The 21,030-nt window shown below is 38.6% G+C and overlaps 1 protein-coding gene across 4 annotated transcripts; it reads right to left on the reverse strand.

Annotated features, from left to right (window-relative positions):
- Positions 1-3,250: 3,250 nt before the first annotated feature.
- On the reverse strand, positions 3,251-20,520 carry LOC113031465 (uncharacterized). Of its 4 annotated transcripts, none has more exons than XM_026183588.2 (8): positions 20,119-20,520; positions 17,647-17,804; positions 16,197-16,453; positions 14,582-14,669; positions 11,992-12,104; positions 9,279-9,428; positions 9,080-9,167; positions 3,251-3,505 (listed from the first exon to the last, which is right to left on the reverse strand). In XM_026183588.2, exons 1-8 carry the CDS (start codon positions 20,213-20,215, stop codon positions 3,467-3,469), a joined length of 990 nt encoding a protein of 329 aa, XP_026039373.1. In that variant the 5' UTR covers positions 20,216-20,520; the 3' UTR covers positions 3,251-3,466. The 4 variants fall into 4 exon arrangements, with proteins under 4 accessions (XP_026039373.1, XP_026039354.1, XP_080161226.1 ...); XM_026183569.2 differs by having other exon boundaries at positions 9,080-9,170; XM_080305100.1 differs by lacking the exon at positions 3,251-3,505 and adding an exon at positions 8,219-8,918.
- Positions 20,521-21,030: the final 510 nt, after the last annotated feature.

Consider the following 21,030-nt stretch of genomic DNA (forward strand, 5'->3'; position numbering starts at 1 on the left):
TCTTAGTTCCCCGTCGCCTTTTGTTTTGTAGTGTTTTGTGCAGCCAACAATAAAGGCTCACTTTCTGTTAGACATCCACCTTCATCTCTCTGTTTTCTGCATTTGGGTCCAATTCATTCTCTCCACACTATCTGCCCTACACGAAATCGTGAGAGTTCACTTGCACATTGCTGCAGTTTGCCTCTAACACTCTGACTCGTCTGCAACACTTGGAAACAACAAAAAGCAGGTGACCACTGCAATCTGCTAGTGACCAAAGCAATCACTGTATATCGCTTTGCTACTAATTTCCCCTTGTGACTGTCAGCACCCACTGGCCAACCATTGAGGGAATCCACATTTTTACCTAGCAACTGGTGGTAGGAGGGTGACTGACCTGTCTCTAAACCTGTGTTACTGAAGTCAAATGGCCTTTTAAAAAACAGCCTGAAATTGAAAAACTTTTCACTATCTACTGTAGAAATTTCAAACCTTTCTCTCATATTATTGTTTCTATTACTTAGTTACTTTGGTGTAGTATTAATGGCCATCGGAGGAGTTTTTATTAGTAGGAATAGCTGCATGTACACAGTTAAAAGTCCAAAATTTATAAGCCATCCAGTGGATGAAGGGAAACTTTGACCTTGAATGCCACCATATAAGATCCTCAAATGGAAATCTGCCTAATTATCACATGGATAATAGAGAAAAAAAGACCGACTTGGCTGAAGTGTTCATAAATATTCTTTCATCATTTAAAATGACAAAAAGACTTTAATGCCTGAGCAATGAGTATTCATCGTCAGTATTCACTCCAGTATCTCCACTTTGTGTAAATGTGTTTTCACAAAAAATCTGCCACTTTGTTAGGAGTTGATTCTTTTCCTTTTCTCTGGTTTGCTTTTCATTTTTTTCAAGGTACTTCTTCGAAGATATTTACACTTTTGTGACCCATCAAACTCCTCTTTAAATCCTCACATTCCCCTGCTGTTGGGTGCTTAATAGATGTGTGACCCATCTGGCATCAGTTGGAGAGTAAATGAAGAACACAATGATTGTGATTCAACTTCATGCAAAGTCAGCCTCAGTGTACATCGACCTCAATATGCAGGATTAACTTTGGTGTGTGGTCTAATTATCACACAGGAAGAGGTGATGAAATTCAGTGTTTTGGTTGATGACTAAGATGCTGAACTAATCTTCAGACTGAAAAATAAAGAGTCAGTAGAAAGTATTTGCTTAAAAAGTTTTGGTCGGCCTCGAAGGTTAATCGTATTACATCCCCTGAAAAGGTACAAAGTGTTATCCATTATCCACACACACCCTTAAGCATTAATATAGATCTTACTTATATATGGTACTGTCTTTAGTTATCTGCCAGGTGTGTCTTGGTCCTTTCAAATTCAAACAAGTACATCCAAAAAGATTACATAATATATATCTCACAAATATGTAAAAAAAAAAATGTAATTGAATGTTAGCAAAAGTATTTGTGATTTATTTATTTCCATAAAGCTAACCTTTTCGTAAGTTTCTAATTGACACTGATGTTATCAATATCATTATGTCAGTAGCTAAAATTTTAGTGGCAATGTTTACGTGAAACCTTAAATTGTTTCTACTCTTATATGTTGAATACACACATTTCAGTGTAGATTTTAACCTCTTAACATCCCTACATACATAACCTGCTTTGGAATAGGTTATGGTCGCAGAATAAGTTACCACCCTGGAAAGAAGTGAACCAGAAAACCCAGGGTTCCCTAAAGTTACCTGGACAAAAGAAAGTCCTGCTTCGTAGTACTGAGGGGGATGTTCAGAGGTTTATTTGCTGTCAGACAGGCTTGTAACCTGTTATAAATTCATTTTTAAAGAGCATAAGTTCATTTGGCAAAAGGAAGAATTCTATAATAGCATAAACTACCAAATAAGTCACTTCCTTTTCTGTCAGTTTGTTACCATAACAACTAAGCAAAAGAGTCAAGAAACCTTTCAATTTGGGGGTTTACAATTAAGCAAAGGCAGAGCTCCAAGATGGATGTGGTCCTGGTGTGATTTAGTTGAATATGTCCTCCAGTTCTGAAATATAGAATTTCATTTTTATAACACAATTTATAGGTTAATGCCCAACTATCTCTCCTCTGTAGTACACCATGTAAAATTTATGGTCTGATAGGCTATGGGCCAACATAACTTAATCATGTAAGTTAATCATAACTTAATCATGTAAGTTATGAACATACATATATATATATATATATATATATATATATATATATACATATATATATATATATATAGATAGATATAGATATATAGATATATATAATTTTTATTTCACATAGAGAATTAGTGATATTTCCAGGCTAAAAATTGATTACCTCAAATACTGGATCAAGCCCTGAAACCAGTAAGTACTTTAATGGTTCACTCATCATGAAGTCAGCAGGTTTTTGGTTGTGAGCTTTAAACATAAAATGTGTAGCAATATACCCAAAGTTTTAGTTATATGTTTGATATTTGCAAACAAATGTTTGCTATTCAGCATCATCGGACTGAGTGCAGGAGCTTGGTGGTCGTGCCATTAAAGCTATGAGACTGTGGTGTAGTTTGTGTAAAGCCTGTTGAACATGGAGTCAAAACTTAAATCACACATCTTGTCTGCTGTTTGTCAAACGAACCCCTGTCATGCTAACAAAAAATGTTGTCCCAGCACCGCCGATGAAATATAATGATGCTTCCTGTATCATTAATGGTTTAGTGTTGTTAAGATTTTTTTATGCATGTTGAAAGTTTGCTGTAGTCCTGAATAAACGTGTAGCTCCTCATGTTGATTGCAGTGTAATGTTTGTGGTGTGACAGAATGCATACTTTAAATGTCTTGGCTCACCGTGTGTAAACTGCGTTTGCAATAAGCATGTATCATATGGTTCACATATAATAAAGCGTCTGAGTCACCGTGTTTAATCTGAGCCACATGCAAATTGATGAATGAAGCGATCTGCTCATCAGAGTCAAGCAGTACCAGTGGGGGGATAATCAGTATTGCTTCATTTTGGTTGAAAGAACATTTGTTGCTTCCTCTGCACGCCAGCTGCTGGTTGTCCTGCAACGTTTCATTGGCAAAACAACAAAAAGAGAACATTTGCAGGTGCTTGTGCTCTTGTTAGTGGTGTTGATTACAAGGTTTGAACAATGGACAATTACTGAAAAATGTGACCAGACAGAGTCGAGGCACATGTGATGTGCATGTGTGACATCAAAAGCGGGACAGGAGCACATTGTATTTTAATTCGGTCATATATCACGATGAACAATAGTGGAAACAAAACAATGCGTGTGTGGTTTCACGGGTGTGTTTTTCCAAGGGTGTTTGGTTTTTCAAAACAATGACTGGAAGGTAAGCTAACCACAAACACATAAAACATTGCATCTCCTGGCTTGCAGAAAGTGAGAAAAGAAAGCAAAGACATCCAGGCTTCTGTCCTCATGGAGGTTTTTGGTATCCGTCGATAGGGCTCCCTGCCTGAGGGCAGAAAAATAAAATGTAAGTGAAGATGACCAAAGACAATAAACATAAGAGTGCACAAGAAGGGAATTGAGAGTGAGAAAAAACCTCAAAGAAAGTAAGTACAGGTCAAAGGATGGCTGGAAATGAATGCTACAAGTGAGATTGAGGGATATTTCTATTTTAACCAGCTGTATTTTCCTGTTAATGTGACTGTCGTAACTCTGTGTATTCTCCACACCGATTGTAAAAAGCAAATCTACTTGCAAGCAGCATATATTATAGCAAAAAGTGCAAGCTCTCTGCAGCTTTCCAAAACACGCAATTGTACATATAACAGGTTAGTCTGCTTTGTAATTTAATTCAAAACTCAAAATGGCACTCAGCACTTGTTCCTATGGTGTCCTAGGGGATCTCCTCCCAGATCTAGACAGGGCATCACTGAGCTCCTGAAAGTCTGAGGTGCAATCTGGTGCGTCAGATGGACAAGCATAATGTCCCAGAGGCATTCTATTAGATTTAGGTCAGATGTGCGTGGGGGTCAGTGTTATCAATTCCTTCATCTTCCAGGATCTGCTTGTAAAGTTTTGCCTCATGAGGTCGGGCTTTGTCATACATCGGGAGGAAGCCCAGGGCCCACTGCACCAGTGTATGGTCTGATAGTGGGGCCAAGGATTTCACCCCGATATTTAATGGCAGTCAGGATGCCACTTGCTGAGTCTGTAGAGGTCAGTGCATCCCTCCGTGGTCCCTCCCTGAACGATGATACAGGCAGCATAACGTTCTCCACAGCTTCTCCAGGTCCTTTCAAATCTGTCACATGTCTTCAAGGTGAAGCTGCCCTCATTTGTGAAAAGCACAGGGCACTAGTGGTGGACCTGCCAATTATGGTATTCTGTGGCAAATGCCAATCAGACTACATGGTATCAGGTATATTCTGTGATCTTGAGACTGTGCTGGGAGACACAGCAAACCTTGCAATGGCATGTATTGACGTATTAATACTGAGCAATCGGAAAAAATGGTCGGTGGCCTCCACCTGTAAAACCATTCCTGTTTTGGGGTTGTCTCATTGTTCCACATCTAGTGGACCTGTTGTAAATTTAATTAACACAAAAGAACCAGAATTTATTTAACAATCCTCTCTGTTATTCAACTGAACAGATCAATATCCCAGAATTTTAACTGAGTTGATGCCATACTCTGATTTAAAAGGGTTTCTTTTTTTAAAGGCAGAGTATCTTCTCCTATATTTCCAAAACTACCCAGAGAACCAGAGTTAGACTTATTGGTCTCTCAATAAGTTACTTAATCTAAACACTAGAAGAAGATTCACACTGATATTTAGCCAAGAATTTGAGACTTTTTTATTCACCTGTACTTCAGCAGCACCACTCTGTCTGAAATAGCACATCTCTCTATCTCTGCAGATGTCAGCCCAATGAACAGTAAGCGTCCTCCTTTTCTCTTTCTGTCATCTAACAATACTTATGTCTACACAATGTGAATCTCCCATTTGTATAAATCATGTCAGAGCTGGTAATGTGTTTTTTCATGGCTGTTTCCTCTATGACTCCGGTGCTCCCTGCTCCTCCAGCTAAATTTCTTCCCTCTCTCAGCTCAGCAAGGACTGCAAAAAAACCCCACTCTGCATCATCTGCACTCAATCAGAATAATTATCCCAAGAAATGCACTGCAGAGTCTGTGAGAGGTGAGGGGAATGAAGCACAGAGGCTATTGGCAATCACCTCCCTCCAGTCATTATTAGTCATCTCTTTGCTGCTTTGGAAAAGGACTCGAATGGCTTGGGAGGAAGCCATGTGCAGCCGACAGACAGACAGACAGTGAAAAGGTCTGATGTGAATCCGGAGCCCAAAAAATATCAGCCACCTCTGAAGTCTCTGGCAGCCTGGCAGCTCATCTGGGGGACTGGCAGCCATCCGCACACGATTATTAGCCTTATGTTCTGTCTGTCAGGCTTCCTCTTATCCCCATTTTTTAAAACACTGAACTTGTCATTCTGAAGATGTGAGGGCTTTGAAAAATCCCCAAAGTGGCCAGGCAGACACCTTCCACTATAAAAATCCTGCAGGAGGATGAAGTGTTTGAGGTCCTGTCAGGATTTGTGAGCTCTTCCTGAAGGACTTCTTTGTGAGACATCGTGGGGTTCCTATTTGATTGCAAAATGGCTTTGAAACCTCAAGTTCCTCAAAGCCCTCTAACTTTTTAAAGCATGCTGCAGACAGAAAAACAAAACACTGATTAGACTCTGGTACCCATGAAGTATCAGTTATATGAATGCTCTGGCTGTTCTGCAAGTCCACAGGGGACTGGCAGCCATCCTCGCATGACTATCGCTGTTTTGAATGTCTGTTTTGCTCTTGAGTTGTGCATTCTTCTTTTATCCAAAGATTTTAAAACATTACACTGGTCACTCTTACAGAATCCTTTCAAACAATCCCAAGGCTGCTACTATCTGCACACTGCTCTTCAAATGAATACACTCAGGAGAAATATGGTTAGTTTAGCTTAGCATAAAGACTGGAAAAACTAAACTGGAAAAACATAACGTTCTGGTTTTATGGGCATTAAGCAGAGGACTTTTCTTGGCTTGGAGCAGTGACTCACTGGTGAATCTGCTGAGTGATGGAAAACATCCCAGTAATGACATATTTGTTGTTTTCACACTGTTTATTTTATAGATTAAACAACCAATATAAAACACAATACTAAGTAAGCTGAAAAGCCAGTGGTAGATTATGCTACCTGCGCACAAAACTAGACTGTTTCCTTGTATTTCGGTTCTGAATGCTAAGCTAAGCTAACTAGTTGCTCGCTCCAGCTTCATATTCAATAGAAAGAGGCTTCAATGCTTTCAACTAACCCTTGAAAATAAACCCATTAAGCTTATCTCTCAAAATGTTAAACTTTAACAAACACAACACGTCAGACATATGAATCCTCCTGAACAAGTTTCCTCAGAAAATTCAGCAAATGTGATGCCCCTATCAATGCCATCACAGCAACAACAACAGAAAACTGTGTGTACTCAGTTCTGAGTGTAGCATACTATGGATGTGTATAAATAAAATAATAAAAGCCCCAGTTATACAAAGAATTAAAAACTACTAACACAATCTAAACTGGTACTTTGATTAAATCCAATATGCAATGAACATGTCATAAACTAAGCTGCAACTTTCAGTGCATAAAAATTAGGTAGTGGGAAAGAAGAACTCCCTTCCAACAACTGGTTTGGTGATTGCATTGCATTTTTTCACATTTTGTGACCAGTTTTCAAGCAGATGTGGCAAATAACTGATCGCCCAGAGGTTGAAATGCATCATCTTCAGACTCTAGGTGACTATTGTCGATAGCAAGGCGACTGCATGGGTTGCCTGGTGGGAGGCAATTGCAGTCTGTCTCAGACTGACTACAATCACTCTGAGACAGACTGGTGAAGGTTTGAGTGAGTTTGTGTCAATGAATGCAACTTGTCTGCAATATTCAACCAAACTGGTTACCAACTGGTTGCATTGTGGTTATATTCCTGTATAAATACAAGGGTACCAAGCACCTGTGCCGTGTTGCAGTTAAATTGCCGCTCTGCATCAACTATGTCACTATTTGTGGAGGAATTTCTGTTTCAAAATCTATGAGGTCTTACTGGACTCCGGTGTGTTAAGACAGTGATAAAACACCAGTGAGACAGTCTGCTGCCAACTATTTACATTCAAAGTCGGTTTGACGATAACAACTGATTGCAAGTGGTTGCACACCTGGTTCCCATCTTAAGAGCAAGTTACAAGGAGATAGCTTAGATGGTTCAACAACATCATTTAAACAAAAACAACATGGCAGTGACCAAAAACACTAAAGCTGATGGTTCAAAATGGAAAAATCCAGAAGTCAGTGGGTGAGGTCACTGTGCCTACACCATCTTTTAGATACCGCCTATAATCATAACTAATTTATTTCTATCTGTTTTCATCTGTTACATTGGTTATGCTACCCCAACTTTTTCAGATGTGTTTCACTATTGGATTCTCCAAAGACCTAAAAAGTCAACGACTGCCATCAGTTATTATTGGAAGCAGTCCTGCAGGGTGACTTTCTAAAACTTTGAATGGTTCCACTTTATGTGCTGAGTGGATATTTGTAAATCCAGTTTTTACCCAGATTGTTATTTTTTCAATGTTCTGTTTTTTGGCTTATTTAGTCCTCCTATATGCATGCAGTCTGCTGTACAGACTCGTGTGTCCATGTTTAAAAACACTGATGATACTTCAGTGCACATGAATGTTCAGAGTCTTTTGGAAAACTCTCTGGCACTGCAATGAGCCCACAGCGGACTGGCAGCTGTGACCAGATGAATATGGTTTGGATTTCTAATATTTCAACACGAGTCTGCTCTTGTTTTTGATCCAAATATTTCGAAACACTGAAAAGATGGCTGTAGAGATAGAGGTGACATTGGAGGGGGGAAAAGGGGGGGAACTACAGACTGGTTCGTGAATTCTAAGGCCAAAGGAAACAGCCGATGTTTCAGGTGTCCCAAAGAAAGCACAGCACGAGCCGATTGTTCAAACAGCCTACTTTTACGTTTAGCAGCCAACAAGAACTCCATCTATATGATTAAATTGGACCTTTTTCTGTAGTTCCATACAGAAGTGTTAAAGCAGAGATTGTTGACCTAGGAGGCAGTACATCTGACTGCCCCCACAAGGGTCCCAATACAAGGATTCAATGAAGGATGGTGCTTTGGGTTGAAATACGCTGAGTTACAGTGTATTATAAGATTAGAAAGGTCAGTAAAAGTGACAATACAAGCACACATTTACATGCACATATTATGCCAACTGTCACAGTTTCTTCATGAAGAGGACACTAGAACTGTATGTATGTAAACTTGGTTATTTGGGGAACGCGCAGCAGTTACTCACTGAATACTTGAAGACTACTCAACCATAAAAAGTAAAAAAGAAAAAAACAATTATTAGACTGTGAGTCTCCTGGATATTTGACAATTCCTTCAGGGACTGGCAGTCACATCCAGATGAATGTTAGCTCTCTTTTTTCATGTCTTCTATTTCAGTCCTGAGATCACCACCAGATTTCTTAAAATAAAGGTTCATCTGAGGGCTGCAGTGACACGCGAAGAGAGCCAGCAAGCATTCGAAACTTCGAGCTGCCACAAAACTTCAGTTTCTCATAACATTATTACAGAAAATAATCACCGCCGTGCTCCACACATGAGAAGTAACAGAGCCACACAGGTACCTTAAAGTGTGCCCTTTAGACGATCCACAGCAGAGATGTTAGACACGTTTATCCAAAGCACACTTGTAATTTCTGGAAGAACTGACAGCACGGCAGCTCCTCTGGGGACTGGCAACCATACTCGAATGAATATTGGCACTGTAATGAAGGTCTAATGTTTCACGTCCAAGGTTTCCACGTGTCATCAGAGATTTCACGAGACCGAACAGGCGTGGAGACATTTTGAGTAACCTTTAAGCTGCCGTGAGAAGATTTCTTCTGCAGCAAATTTCGATAAGAAAACCATTCAGGAAGAAAAAATTAAAGTGATACCTGGTCGAGGAGCTCTTCGCACAGCATGTTTGACTTCTCCACCTGAGACTCCAGGTTGGTCACTGTGTCTGCCTCCCATGATATTATACTGCTTTAAGAGACAGGAAGTTTAAATGTGTTATAAGGTGAGTAAAAGTTGAAAAAGACACTCAGATAATAATGAACTAGTTCCTCATTAAATCTGTTCATCTATCACTACCTGTCACAGCCCTCGGCGTCCTGAAGGGGGCAGACAAGTCTCCGTGTTGGACTGCCGTCGTGTGAACGCTTTAGTTTCTCAGCTTTCTTTTCCAACCTGCTGACCTGTCGCAGCAGAGCTTCTCTCTCCTCCATGAGGCAGTCTTTGAACCTGTAGAATATGATAACTCAGCAACTCTTCGAGCACAGCGTACATAATCTCACGAGTTTCTAAATATTTGCTAATTAATCTATAAAGGAAGCAGCAGCAGCATGTAGCCTGGCTGGAGGAGGGGGTTATAAATTGTAGGGTTGATTTCCAGACCTTCCTATCCACATGTAAAAATGTCCTAAAGCAAGATGTTGAACCCCCGTGTGCTTTCTAAATTTTAGCTGCTTTGGATACGAGTTTGCCAATGTGTCTAATGCAATGTGCATAAGCAGGGCCCAGAATATGAATTATGTGCACTACCTGTACTGATTGCATTAGAAATTTCTGGAGCGGGGCTTGTAATATATCAATGTATCAATTTGAAGTGAAAAGATAGGGGGGAAAAATGCACATTTACGCTCTCAGTCAAAATTCCTCTGATGTAAACACCAGACCAACAGAACAATACAATTTAGTTTCTTACCCTGTCCTTGACAGACTGTCATACGATCCAACTTATCCTAAACATGAAATCTGTATTAATCTTTTGGAAAGTTTAATGTGAGGAATTCTGGGGCCTAAGGCTGGGACACTAACAGGAAACATTTGGGTCACAGAGGGGAGATGTTTGAAAGCACTTAACTTTCTTCAAGAATCATCAATCTCTATTTTTTTGTATAAAGTTGATCTAGTGACTCACGAAAACAGATTTTAAGTGATTCCTTAAGGCTGCAATGTTTCTTGTTTCAGTTATAAAGGCGAAACATGGGAGATGCTTTAAAAATATCATCCAGTGTGTTAGAAGGGCCTCGGGGATTCTAGCAGAGCTTTCTGACTGATGAACAAACATTGCTGGTTAGTTTTAAAGAAACTTATGGTTACTTCTGTGACCTAAATGCATGATGATGAGTGGTATCCTACCCACATACACTATAGTACTTAGTTAATTTCTAGCAAACTCAGCTGTCAGACCTCTATCTCAACTTATTGGTCTTTCTTTAATTACAAGAGACATATAAAAGTATTAAAAAGAGGTTTTTGTGACATTTTTGGAAGCTACAACACTCTTTCCAGATCTCTTGTCCGTAACATTTTAGCACCTTTAAGCATGTTGTTTCAGTTTTACGACCTGTAGCAGCTTATGTGCTGTGGTGCACCCTCACTGCTGTTTCCAGCTGGTGCAGACAGCTGTTTTCAGCTGTGACAAACCAACCTGCATGGCAGCACAAAGATGCAGTCAGAGGCTTGTTGGGAATTGAATTTTGAAGTTTTTTTCCCCAGAGAAGATGGTGAAGACGGAGTTAAAGTAAATAAGATGGGTAGAAAGCAGACTACAAAGTCAATTAGGTCCCTCTGTGTCTGCTTATTGTGAGTATGTGTAGCTCATACTAACACAGTGCTACCAGTAACATCATAACAAGGCCAAATCATACCATGGGAATTTTAGGTAGCTTTGTAGTTCTGCCACAAAGAAACAGACAGATCAAAGATGTTAATGCTTAAAAAATAGTTTAAAAACTTTTTAAATTCATCCAAATCTCTCAAAAACAGCTATGATGTTACATCTATTGATGTCTTTGTATTGTGTTGCAGTGATATCAAGAAATCAGGATGGACTGTGCTCTCTTGTAATACCACTTTGATCCACATGATGGTGCACTGAGTGTCTATTCCAGGGGTGTCAAACTCAAATACACAGTGGGCCAAAATTCAAAACTGGAACAAAGTCGCGGGCTAACATTAATATTTATTGAAATATATTTATTCCTCCAGATATAAGAATGAATCTTTTCTTATGGACTCAAACACGTTTTGCTGAAAAACTGAATATGGAACAAGCAAAGCTTAATACTAAACAATATATATATATTAGCTGTATAATACCAGTAGGCCGCTCTAATAGTAATTTGGTATGGCTTCGCGGGCCAAATGTCATTAGGCTGCGGGCCAAATGTGGCCCGCGGGCCAGAGTTTGACACCTATGGTCTAATCTGATTTAAGTCCAAAAACACCCATTACAGCAGTATTCACGCAACATTTTAAAGAATTCTTGTTACTATCACACTTTTGTTGTGTTTTAGGTGGACAACTACACTAGAACCTTCTGGTAAAACACTGCCATCTTGTGGTGAAATGTTTAATGACATTTGCAGAAGGTAATTGCAAAAAGTACCTTTAATCACTGTTTAGAATAAATCAAGTATTTCTATACAAATAAAAAATAATTGTGTTTGAGTAAATGACAGTCAGTTAAACAACTGGAATAGTTTGCTTGTTTATTTTAATCACATTTGACATGCATTAACTCTGGTAGATGCTTTGTATATTATAAGAAATCAGAACTTTACTCACTTCCAGCTAGATAAAAACGCAAGTAGATAAGTCTCCTTTCCAATAATCATTTACAAATGTATTTTCTATGCAGAACCACATTATTTATATTAAGAAGGGGTTTTCAGGGTTTCGTTTACATCAACTTTGAGCATGTGTGCAGACTTTAAAATCTGATCCTGTTATGTTTTTTGGTACACACAGCTGAGATATATTTAAAAACAAAGCAAAACAAAAAAAGAACCCTACTCACCTCTTCACACAAGACATCCAGTAACGCTGTTGCTGACAAAGCCACTCGAACTGCTCTGCCGTCTCCTGAAGTTTCCTCAGGCTTCCCTCATTTTCCTGCTGCAGTTCCCTCACCTCAAAAAAAAAAAATACAAATAAATAAATATATTTCTCCCAAAACCAGGATGTGACCAAGACAACAAAATTAGAAAATTATGATGTGGGCGTGTAAATATAAATCAGGAAAAGACGACATGTCATGTGGAAAAATGAGCGGGTCCAGTGGAGTCAGACTTAATCTTCTGCTCCCAGGCCTTTCACAATAATTTACAGGCCTTATCCCCTGCAAATAATTGTTCTCATGAAGTTTCTCACTGACTCTGCAGTCTGTTGTTCTCTTCTCTTGGCCTTGTGGAGATGTCTCAAAGGAAAGATAATTGTAGACCTGGATTGTTTGCTGTTTGATGGACTGGATGAAGCAGACGCCAATGCGGGAGTGAGTCTTTGAAGCCGAGTGTAAATAAATGAGGAATGTTCCGCTAATGCCTGGACCCAACACACCGACACACACCAATGCAGACCTAATGCCAGCAACATCTGAATTAGTGCTCTCACTTGGGTGGTTGTAGTTTTTAAAATTTGGACACAGTACATAAATTTGAACCGTGAGGTTTTCGGAATCCAGCGGCAGATCATTATTCACAGCTGGCACTCTGCCACACTGACCTGAACTAACCTGAGACCGCACAAACAGTGTTAATCCATTACTTCTGATTGGAGGAGCCGGCTACAGAGAAATAATCCCCGTTCACGGCAAATTCATTAAAGCTCTGTCACTCATCAACAGTTTTATTTGTGTTTCAACCCCAAAAAAAGGCCAAAGCAGTGTTTAAATAAGTGTCTGATCCTGACATCTGCTGGACAAAATCAGCACTGCAATCACTAAACTGATGATTTTATTGAACCTCCTCATTAGCCAAAGTCTTGCATTTTACACTTTTTTTCTTTTCCAGCAGCATTTGCCTTGATGAAGGGATGTCTCCCCCGGTGCTTCTGCTGAGATTTCTCCCATCATGTACAGCTAATAGGTTGTTTTAGAGGGTGGTTCTTTTCAGGGTCCAAGAATAGAGGATTTTGATGTTATATGTGATAGTCCTGAGCCCTCCTTGTTTTGCCTGCATGCTGCACCTTTCAGGTACAAATGCTTGACTGCTCTTACCTCAATAAGGAAATTACTTTACTTGCTCGATGTGCAGTTTATAGTCAATTTTGCTTATGAATTTTCCTAATTGAATGAAGTGACCCATGAGTATCTGCGTAGCAGCCATAATAAGAGCTGGTCAGAGTATATACATACTAAGGAATGTTGCTCTGATGCTTCCTTTATTACCTGCTTTACCACAAGACACACTGGCTCATCCTTTATGAAAGGAAATGCAGTAAGGCTATCTCATAAGTCGAAGTGACACACTATCTGAAGATCATTAAAAACAAACAATCAACATAACTGACAAAACCCATGAGCCTCTCAACGTTCTTTTTTTATTGTCTTGCAGTTTCTTGTTTAAGCCAGAAATGTTTGACTTTGTTAAATAAATGTTAACGTAATTAAAATTCTTGCCGCGTGGGTCCAGCATCTTTATAACATCAGAGTGAGGTTATTCACGATTTGAACCTGTGACTTTGCGCATACCAAGCAAGATCACACTCAACAATGTCCAAACACATGGACAGTTTCACACAGGAAACTTCTTGCCTCCTTTATTATTTTATTTAAATTCAATCAGTTTAATAAAGCACTGTGTACTTTTTGTTATGATGCTATGGACAGTTTGCTTTTACCGACAGCAGTATTTACTTTATTGCTTCAGAGGCCTGATATGAGTTTGTTTCTTCAGCAGTGTTTATCTAACAGTTCTCAGATCACAGCAGAGAATCATTTTAAAATACTTTTGCTTTTTCCATAAATCCTAATCATCAGTAAGGACGCGTATCAGATCTCCAGACGCAGTGCAAACACTGCAGCTCTCTCCGCTTGGCTCATCCTGAACTACTCATCAAAAACATGGTGAAGCTGCTCAAATGTGGAACAAATTACCAAAGGAGCTCAGGCTGGTGCCGACTACTTTTAAAATAGTTTTACATTCAAAATATAGACCTGCACATTTACCAGCGATTTCAATAAAACGTACTGTATCCAGATTTCTTACAGCAGATTCCCCTCCTGACGCAAACCCCAAAGAGATTTGGCAAATGTGTAAACTGCTACACAATAAAGAGAACTAAAAGTATGGAAGGTTTTGGAAAGTATGAGTAGCTTGTTGAGTGTTACTAACGTCATGAGTGTGCAGCTTCCCCTCACTGCCCCCTCACCTGTGATATCTACTTTCAAAGAATGAAGATGACCACCCTGAAAAAGTCGATGGTTCAAAACAGGACCTCACAACACAGTGGCTGTGTCCATCCTTTGTATACAGTCTCTGCATGACTTTTCAGAGACACTTTTTAAGTCTTTGCACCACAAATATTACACCTTCAGCCTTTTGTTTCGAATTTATATGCAGTAAACTCTGAGCTTTGACCCACGTCACTCCTAAACTCTTCCTTCTCACCTCCTTCTGATAAGTTCTGCGGAGATCCGTCAGCTCTTCTGTCAGCATCCTGTTAGTTTCTTCTAGCCTTTCCAGCTCCACTGTCTTACTGTTGATGACAATTAGAAAAATGTCTTATTTACCTGTGTCAGCTCATTAAACTCTGCTTGTAGCCAGTTTAATTTTAGTATCTTTATTTGATCTTTCATCAATGTAAAGTTTACTGTAAGATAAACACTCATACTTAAAATTTACATTACTAAAGTAACTAAAATACTCACTCTTATCGTAGTGTGCTTAGATGTATTTTGTTTTTTCACACTCCATTTATTCATTTCTTTGTAGCCATCAGATAAGGAAACATGTTGGTCTTGATAAAAGTTTTAGGGTAAATATTTTGCTCTCTGCGAACGCCCAAATTTCTTTCATCTGCATTTCTGGAGTCATAATGTGATAACAAACTCTGACACTAAGCCGACACTCTGCAGGGATTTAACGTCAGCAGACTGAAGCTCGCCGCTGCTCGGAGGACTTTTCAGCTGATTTAAAGTCGCGGGTCCAGACTCGATGTTTTTGTTCAGCCTTGAAACAACAGTCTGAGACAATTTTCTTCTCTGTGCCGGGCAGCCCGTGACAGCTTTACTTGGCTTCAGTTTCCACAAGATGGTAATCAAAAGTCAACCGTTTTAATGTTTTTTCTTTTTCTGTCTGCAGCCTTATCTGGGTTAATGTTCATTGTGTATGTTTTAATGTCGATAAGGTTTTAATCAAGTCATTAACAATTCAGCAATACAGAGGACAGGCGGCTATTTTAGTTTCTCCAGAGCTATGCAATTTTTAAAAAATGGAAACTGTACACAGAAAGGTCCCAGACGGGGTTTAAAACTCTTCTTGCTGTGAGGTGACAGTGCTAACCACTGTACCACTGTGCCACCCACAGTAATTAGTGGATTAGTCCATTTTTTTTGTGTAGAATACGAAGTAAGAACACAGCATTATAATGACGGCTTTAAAGCCCAGAGTAGAGGTCCTGAGCCTCTTACATCTAAAGTCAAATGTTAGTATGTTAAAAATGGCAAAAATGACTTCAGACAACCACAAAAAGAAAATAAAGTTAAAAAGTAATCCAAGATTTCTATTAAAAATAACAACAAAGAGTTTTGAAACAATTACAAAGAGCAACAAAATGACCACAAAGAGACACAAAACGTATAAATTGTTTCAGAACTAGCTGGTGTCAGTTACAGAGAGATGCAAAACTACCACAGGAGATGCAAAATGGCCACAAAGAGATTTAAAAGTTAATACAAAGATACCTTAATATAATATAAAAATGGCACAAAGAAAATGTAACAACGTGAAAAAGATGCAAAACTACTGTCTTCATCAAACATAAGGAGGTGCTTTCATGTCTCCGAACCCCTCCACTGTCTAAATGTGCGTCTGTTTTGGAGCATGTCAGAGTATTAACTTAAAGTTAAAAAAATGTATTCCTATATTACATGAACTCATTGTGTGTTTTGCGGCTTACCTCTGCAAGTTTTTCTAAGTAAACGTAAACCAAATTGTGCTGTGTAAAGTAAAGAAAGAAAACATGATTCCGTGTTTTGTCATACTGGAGAGACTGAAGATTTACCTGCGCAGCTCTGCGTGGAGGCTCTCAGTGAGTGTAGCTCTGTGCTGGGCCTCAGCGTACAGCTCTGTCTGGAGATTTTCTGCCACCTCAGTTCTGTGTTGGGCCTCAGCCTGCAGCTCCTCCACCAGGCTCTCCAGCTTCACCTCAGAGCTCTGCAGGCAAAGCAGCTCTGCGCCGACCTGCCGCAGTAGCTCTGCATCCCGGGAGCTCGCCTCCACTAGCAGGACCACGCGCTGCCGAAGCAAGTTCACCAGGTCCTGCGGGGAAGATACGGACATACTGAGAATACTGCAGATGTGCTCACGTGAACACTTCAGCACTTCCTATCCTTTTCAAATCTCACTGGAGACATGCTATGCTCCAATACAGTCTGCATAAGTGATATCAGACACACCTTTAGGTCAAAGAGTTTGGGACAAGCCTAAACCTGATACTGTCTTTGAGGGGAAAGTGAAGGAGTCAAGCTCTCCAAAACTGTAATAAATACCACTGATGTCTCTAAGAGGCCTGATAATTTGTTACTGTGCAACCTTAAAGTAGGACACAGGATAAATGCTGAGCTGTGCCCTGCTGAAAAATGACTTGTGTCTCTAAAAGCATGAAAAATAATCCTTCTGACCACTTTGATAAGCTGCTGAAACAACTTTAACCTAATTTTAGAAGTTCCAGGGAAATTAATATGACAAGAAAGCTGTTTTGATGCTCATTAGATTTCTTTAGTTCAGTGAAATGTCTCTGTGGTTCAAAACTCTTACTTCTTGTAGCTCATACTTATGCAGTTTGTAAGTAACCAATGCCAAAACATCAGCATTTTCCATGTGCAAACACATTTACTGTAAACTTAATTCCACTGTAACTAACAGACAGCAAAGATGAGCTGATTTGTTGATGTCAGAGGTACAGATTATGTGGATAAATGGAAAGTTTCCTATTCATTTCATAAGCTGTATTTATCCACTACTTCTTAAGAATATTTAAACTAGTTTAAGTCTAGTTTAAATGATTTAAACTAGACTTAAACTAGAAGCAATATATTTAAAAGAGAGAGATTTCTGTACAGAAACCAACCAATAAGAAAATCTATAGATATACACAGATGTCACTCAGCAGCAACACTCAGTGACAGTTTAAATTTCAACCAAGTAACAAATACAATCCAACAAATACTTACATCCTGCAAAATGTAATTTATTTCCACTTCTACTGTAAAATGAGTAGCGTATGAATGAGCAAGAACTATTGGGAAGTGGCAGTGATTACAGATTCAACTAAAAGCGAATACCTCAGAGCTTTGTGCAAGTAAGATGTGAAGGTAAAACTTTACGGTGTATTTATTAGTAAATTATTAGCAACTTACTCTATTTGATCTATGTTGAATATATAAATGTAACATTTATAGCAGACAGCCTTGTTCTGTCTACATGTAAAATATAAGTCATAATCGGTCCACCTGCTGCTGCTGGATCCTGCTGATGAGTTGGGTCTGGTTCATCCTGAGGTCCATATTGAGCTGGTCTTGCTTGAGGAGTTGGGCGGTCACAGCTTCCAGATCATTCTGCAGCCTTCTCTCCCTCTCTCGGGACACCAGAAACTCTCTGTCCAACACCGCTGAGGCCACAAAACCAAGAAGAGTTAGTTAAACTGAGCACATTAGATGTAACTGTGTGGCTGACTTTACTTAAATACTTAATGTTAAACAGTCAATTTTGTACTGCAGACATTTATCACTCCAAAGACATTAATCACTGATGGTTTCATTTCATTAACTGATTAGTGCGGGAAAAAAATAAAAAACAAAAAAGTAAGTTAACTAAAAAATAAATCATATTTTAAAAAATAAAATATGAACAGTGTATCAGAACTTCTCTGTAGTTTGTATAACAGTTGCCAGTATGTCTATTATAATACTTAATGCACTTAATGTAATAAATAAATTCTGCTTAAAAACTGATACATCAGTTTTACCAAGCAGAAAATCTACTGCATAGACTACTTTTGATACTTAAAAATACCGATTCCGTCAGTTATACTTAATTAGCTCAGTTATTTAAAAGTTCTATATTTAAACCATTAAGTAAGTAAACTCTGAATTGTTGTAGTTTTATTGATGTAGCTGCTCAATAATTGTTTTTGCTGCAACAAATTATTTTTTATTCAGGATTAACATTTTCTTAAAGAATAAATGAATATAAATAAATAAAATTTAAAAACAAAGTTAAGATGTGAACTTTAACCACTGATTGTTTTAGTTTTGCTTGTACTTATTTTTGTGTGTGATATGTTTAATTAAGGAGTAAAAAGTTGTAATGTAGCACAATTTTGTAGAGTATAATACTTACATTCTGATTTTTTTCTATAGTATATTTTTCTATAATACAGTACTTGAGTAAATATACTTAGTTACATTGTTAAGTTTTTATGTCAGTACAGCTCTAAATCCTTATGATACCAAAACAATAAACACACAACCAGAAAGGCTCTCAAGTACTAACATCAGTACTAATGTAGGATTTAGCCTGTTACAATATTTTTTAATTTTATAACATGGAATAAAATTTTAATTAAACATGGAATTTAATTGAATTAAAAAAGTAGATAACACCACTGTCACCACTCGCTACTCTTACATCTTATTACAGAGGTAAATGTGCATTGTAACTCAGTATGGGCTTTAAGTAGATCAACACTGACCCAGATTGCAATAAAAACAGATAATACAAACTGTAGTTATATTACATGTTAAAAAAAACTACCAGAAATTTCTGTAAATAAACTTTGCTCTAGTCAGATACCCTGTAACTGTGACTGCATTGACTTGGAAACTGTTGCACAATGACTATAAAGTTGATTCTGTTAAAGTGTAATCTGCTGCAGGAAACATGCACTTTGTTTTCTGTTTATTAAGAACACCGGGCTCAAACTAATGCAGCGACCCTGCAATAAAGCCTGTTTTCATTAAAGATCAGTGTTTTAGTTTGTCACATTTTACTTGACAGCGTAAAGATGAAAGTATTTCTTTTCACGCAAAACATGTGTGGTTCTTCTAACAAATCTGTGACCTTCGATTGAATTTGATGTTTATTTGGCAAGCGTGTTTTTCCATTCAGGAAATTTGACCCTGGGTCAAGTGGATTCCAATGCACACACACAATGCAACAGCACATAAAGAGATATTTACATATAAATAGATGAAACAGCAGGTCAGACTGTTCCTATACATGGAATGCAGAATGTATTAATATGCATTCAGCATATGCTCTTTATCATAGTGTAAAATAAAATTAATACATTTTATAAACTGAGCTAAATTAAGTTTAGAAATTAAGCTAAACTGAAGCTAATCAATTTATATTTTGAAACATGTTTGCCATGTTTCATGTAGTTTTTCTTTCTTTTTTTCCAAGACATTTTTCAAATTATTATTACTTTATTTTTCAGATTTATTAGTAAAGTCTAACTATGGACATTTGTGACGGGCATTTGTTTATTACCTTTACTATTTTTACAAACAAAGCAATCTTTAAAAACTCATGAATCTATAAGTAAGCAGCAGCACTTCCATTTTCAACAGTCACATAATTATACTAAGCAACTTTTTCTGTGCAGGACTTTGACTTGTAGCAAAGCATGATAATAAAGCCAGCAATACTTTGACTAAAGAAAAGGATGGGAGCACTTTCTGCAGTTCTGATGACATTTTAAATATTAATTTCCATCTTATTTAAACTGTTAGCTGTATAGACATTGTGTGGTGCTCATCTGATCTACTACTTGACTATAATCTGAACGCCTCAGTGGACTCAACATTATAACCTTCCTGAAGGGAGAAGAGGGTTTTTTTTCCCTTTGTAGTAAACTAGCAGTTTTCATGTAGATAAGAGATTAACAGTCAGCTGAACCCGTCTTGACCTTTGTGACTTACCTTTGTCATGAGCTAGGCGGGTGCACTTGGCCGTCAGATACTGGATCTGACTGAAGTCCTCGTCCCGGTGTGCTCGGAAAAACCGCCTCATGATCATCTGTGTCTCATCTGCTCCCTGAAAGACCTAAAACCGCCTTCCCATGATCCTCGGGGCAGGGCGGGTGTGTCCCACATGGTCTGAGAGGACATAGCGTGCACATTTCCCGCAATATTTAACCTTACCTGAAGGTCTTAAAGAGGACTCCTACCTGGTGCACACCTACAAGGGGCAGGTTTCAGCATTAAAACAAGCTGCTGTTGTCACAACATGGAAGCGAGTGCTGCTGCGGTGTCTCACTGTGGATTTTCTTGCCATCTGGCCTGCTACTTGAATAAAGAGGGAAAACTAAAGTTTGCATCATGCACAAAGTAAAAGGCTGATCTTATTTTATATGCAAATTGTGTTGTGAAGTTCTCCCCCGAGGCAGTGGCTGAGCTGAAGAGGTTGGGCATGTTGTATCTAGCAGACAGGAGTCTTTATGGCAGCAGCCTCAGGTTAGTGCTTTATTATATATGACTGCATAAGAGGTTTAATAAAGGAAAATCCCATGAATGTGCATTAAAATCTAGAACTTTATCAAATGTATTCTGTTAAAGTGTCTATGTGTTGGTTTAGGTTTGATATATTGCCATGGAGATGAGCTCACTATGTTTTCAGTATTTTGTTGCTAGCAAGTAAAAAAATCCAGAGGACTGTGCAGCCTTGGTGAAGGTGAGCGTGTTCAGGTCACTGACTGTTATTTACTTTACAAACAACATGGAAAAGCCTTCTCTGTAAGTGATACACAGCTTTTCCATTTATTTGAGGTCATGTACAGGAAGTCTTGAACTTTTTAGGACAAATTTACCTTCAGCGGTGTGAGGCCACGGCGC

This window comes from Astatotilapia calliptera, chromosome 2 (genome assembly GCF_964374335.1).
Source record: "Astatotilapia calliptera chromosome 2, fAstCal68.1, whole genome shotgun sequence".
NCBI lineage: Eukaryota > Metazoa > Chordata > Actinopteri > Cichliformes > Cichlidae > Astatotilapia > Astatotilapia calliptera.